The sequence below is a fragment of the Lasioglossum baleicum genome, chromosome 14, assembly GCF_051020765.1.
Source record: "Lasioglossum baleicum chromosome 14, iyLasBale1, whole genome shotgun sequence".
In the NCBI taxonomy this organism is placed as follows: Eukaryota; Metazoa; Arthropoda; class Insecta; order Hymenoptera; family Halictidae; genus Lasioglossum; species Lasioglossum baleicum.
Genome location: NC_134942.1, coordinates 10,296,962 through 10,301,153, shown reverse-complemented (window position 1 = coordinate 10,301,153; position 4,192 = coordinate 10,296,962). Strand labels below are relative to the sequence as shown.

Here is a 4,192-nt window from a genome sequence, read left to right as displayed (position 1 = left end):
ACCCTCGATCAAGAACCGTCACCTCGATCCCTAGTCCCTTCCCTGGTGTCGCCGCCATTTTTCCATTCCAGAAACGAGCGATCGCGAATTAGGTTAATCGCGGACAGGTTCAACCTCGACGGACTTTCTTGGGGAGGAACACGTTCCGACGACTTCAAACGCGTCCAGATATTATCGTTTTTCGTTCGATTCTGTTTGTATTTTTTGGCGAGCTCTCTTCTTTGGTTGGTCTTGAAGAGTACCGTGGAGAAGACAGTTCTGTAGATCTTGATCGGGGATCTCGAGGAAGGGATACGGTTAGGGGACGCGTTCGCCGAGGAAATCTGACTAGTGAAATCGAGACAGAGGACTCTCGAGTACTTTGGACCGATGAATGAGGTTTTAAAGATAATCGAGTGAGCTGAGGACTCGAGTTTCGAGGCAAAAAACTCTGGCTAAAGTCCGAGAACTCAATTCTTGAGGTAGCAAGAGTTATGTCTTCGGCGCTGCATGGACAGTTCGATGAAGTAGTGTGACGGTACAAGGGTGCGCGATAGAGACACCGTGGATATGTAAATTGTTGTCGACCGGGTGTAAAAGTGGACATTTGTCGAACGTTCAACGAAGAAATCGCAATAATGAAGCCGGCAGAATGTCACAAGCACAAGAACACATCCCAGTCGTTCTCTGACTCTAGGAATTTGCCTGATTCGTGCAGGGGTTGTCAACAGAGGAACGTTCAGTGTTCTTCGTTTCACAGAAGCGGCAGGTAGGCAGAGAGTTAACGATACCAGCCGTGTTTCGTTTAATTTGTAAGTAATTGAGAAGTAAGGAGTTGAGAATAGAGAATTGCGAAAATATTCTTAAGGAGTCCGGAAGCGGTGGCGAGCTACTATTCCTCATCGACGTCTTACAAACCTGCGAAAGGGTACAGCTGTTCGAAATCGATGCACTCGAAGTGCATGCAACCTCACAATGGCGAGGCACTGCACCACGGTTTGCAGACTCACTTGAAACTCGACAGAAGCAAGCATTATCCTCCTAATGCCGTGGCTAAGAGCAAAATACGCTACGAGGACGGAGTGGGGAACGAGAAATTGAAATACGCTGACGAGCTGGAGAACTTGACGGAGGATAACAGGGGCGAGGATGCGGAAGAGGAAGGTACAAATCATCAGTTAAAAATTTAGTTGAGAAGGTTAGTTAATTGAAATTAATCCGACAGAAGATGATCACGCGGACGGAGATGAATTCCTAAACAAGGAGTACGACGAGCACGAAGCTGACGACGAGATAGAGGAGGAATCGGACCCATCTCCACAGACTCATCGAGCACAGAGAGCCTGTAAGAAAGAGATGGATCATAGGCAGCAACGATGGAAATCCATCGATCAGCAACAGGATCCGAGAAGGCTACGCTGCCAGCAACGTGTTTTAGCTGTGGGCCATGGTCATTCGCAAACCCCAAGGTTCCTAAAACTTTATGGCTTTTTACAGTTTATATTATATTGATTTTACGACGAGATTCTGCAAAGCCGAGAATTTAAGATTCAATCATATCTTTATGTATCGAAAGATTCCGATTTTTAGAAAAGTTGTACAGCGAATGTGTATCAAAGTAATAACTTTAGCGATTTAGAGGTGGTTAATTAGAGCCCCGCCCGGTAATTAGGTACTACTACCACGAGCACGAGGTTCCCGAGCCCTTATCAGAAGAAGACTTCGTCCCAACGTCAATGAAAAATATAATGAGACGGTCCATGGACTACCACCAATGGTCACCATCGAGAGAGTCGAATCGATACGACTCACCACCGTTACATGTCCAGAGTCGTCGAACCCGTACCAAACCGGATGTGGACCAGTTCTTGGAGGCGGAATTTGGCAAAACAAGAAAGTGCCATCGTTGCGGTACCCTGTCGAACAGAAAATTCATGTCGCCATTGAGAAACAGCTGCAGATTCGATGAGCGCGTCAACTTTCCCACCAAGGGACCAATCGGTACTTCTTTTACAATTAATTTTTAAAATTCTCGCAACCCTTCTGGTAGTCTCAAAGTTGTATAACTCCTGTACAATAAAATTCTATTATTTCGAAATTTCACAATTGAATCCACACCGAGATTCTACAGAATCAAAATTTTGCAAGCCATTTACATTAGAATGGAACACCAAAGGTACTAAAGCTAGACTCTAGATGATACCGTCTATTCAGAATTTCACTGGGGACGTTTGAGACTTAAGATAACAGATTGCACTAACTTCAACCCTTAATTGAACCCTTAATTTTTAAGGTGACGAGCCAGAGAGCCGCGACCAGTTGTTCTGCGGCAACTGCATCCTGAGGCACAGCCCCGAGGACATCAACGTCATCAACGACGTCCCAACCCCGCAGTTCTCAACAAAATCGTATAAATCTCGAGACACGAAGTCCCCGAAGATGTACCAAATGCCAGCATCAGACAGGATGGAGCACCTAACGAGCGATTCGCGAAATTCCTCGAGATACCATCGGAAGCCCATGGACCACGAGAAGATTCAACGTTCGCTGCACAATTCGTACGGTCCGCCGCACCTGTTGTCCCGATACGAGGACTAATCACCTACCTAATCGAAACAAAAACTCCACAAAACGAATCGAGCAATTGTAGAAAAGAGACCTATGAGACTGTGATGTGTGAAAGAACTGGAAAAAATCACCGCGCTATTTCCGGGATCCTCGAGTTGTTTCTGGACTCGTACAAGTATTTTCGTATACAAACTCTCGTTGTCCCACGTTCGATCACTGTCCCCATGATGTGTACGTTTTCAGTGTGGTCGGAATAAATCGTAGCACATGATCCCGTTTATTGTAATTTATCGCGAACGGCGACGGGGCGCGGGTTTCAACCGTAGAATGTACCGCAAGAATAGTTATAAACTATTATTCCATCGTACGATTCAGTATTTAAATCCAACACCCCCGCTATTGTCCAGCACTGCTCTCGTCACTCGTTGTGTAATATATATTTTTGTAACTGTCCTTCGAGCCGTGTAGGTGTTGCCCGAGATCTTGTCAGAGCACTAGTAGCACCAGTTGTACATATAGGCGAAGCTAACCGACTAGAGTTCAATGTCTCCTCCGCTTTTACGTCTTTGGTGTATGGTGGTCTTCGCTGCGAGCACCGTTCCCCTCAGCACCGGCGCACAAAATCACACAAAATCACACAAAATCAATTGTATATACGTAACATACGTACGCGTACATGTTACCGAAAGAATAAATCCCTCGAATCTGTACTTCAGCGGCTGTCCTTTCTTACTCGCCCATTCCATCATTATTTTAACAGAATTTTTCTGTTTTTGTGCAGACAGAAGTAATGTTACCCTGTTTTCTTTCTTTAATTGCCTATTTTAACTTCGATTTAGTTAATTGTTATTAAAGAATAGCACAACAGACGAACAGTTTCAGTAAGCTACTTTATTCAAGCGATAGAATCTTAATTACAGATAAAGATTGCAGTTTTTCATCGTCCCGTCGCGTCGGAAAGAATAAATACAAAAGTCGGCGATGATAAGGCAACAATTAAGCTCGAGAGAGAATCTTTCGGGTACAGCTTTTTTTCCCTGCTAATAATCGGCAGTAATTAATTAGTGCTGTGTCTCACGGACTTTCTGGGATTTTATTCGTTCCTGTGCGGTAGGGGGTGGCTTTTTGCCGGGCCACAAAGGCGAAGGATCTCGCCGCAGCTTTTGTTTAAATATTAATAACGTGCTAAGGCTCGGTCGCTCTTTCGTGGTGCCGGCAGAGCGCGCTTTGTTCAATTAAACTTAATATCTTTATTATATCTGAACGTCGGAGGCGGGTATTATTTGTTGCGGGGGAAGTCTGAAGAGGAGGGTTGTGCTCAAAGCCGAAACCGTGGCCAACGTTCTACAGGAAATCTTCGTGTTTCATTTTTGTTTTCTATTTCCGTCTAATATTTCATTGTAGAATTCATTTCTCTGAACAAATTAAAGATCATTTTGGTCAGCATGAACTGAACGGCAGTCGAGGAAACAGGTACGAGATACGAGCATTATGGTTGTCTGCGAACTGCACATGCACGAGCCACTCAACCAGTGTAATTCCGCCATGGAAAAATCTGACGTGGATGACGTTGGTAACTAATATTCGCTCGTTACGTGCACCCCTTTTGTCGCCGTGATAAATTAGCCGTCGACCCATGTCAAAG

The 4,192-nt window shown here is 44.8% G+C and overlaps 1 protein-coding gene across 1 annotated transcript; it reads left to right on the top strand.

Moving 5' to 3' along the window:
• The first annotated feature begins 614 nt into the window (after positions 1 to 614).
• LOC143215585 (uncharacterized) lies at positions 615 to 3,317 on the top strand. The gene is made up of 5 exons (XM_076437843.1): positions 615 to 748; positions 848 to 1,143; positions 1,205 to 1,448; positions 1,652 to 1,980; positions 2,273 to 3,317. Exons 1-5 carry the CDS (start codon positions 618 to 620, stop codon positions 2,575 to 2,577), a joined length of 1,305 nt encoding a protein of 434 aa, XP_076293958.1. The 5' UTR covers positions 615 to 617; the 3' UTR covers positions 2,578 to 3,317.
• The last annotated feature ends 875 nt before the right edge of the window (positions 3,318 to 4,192 follow it).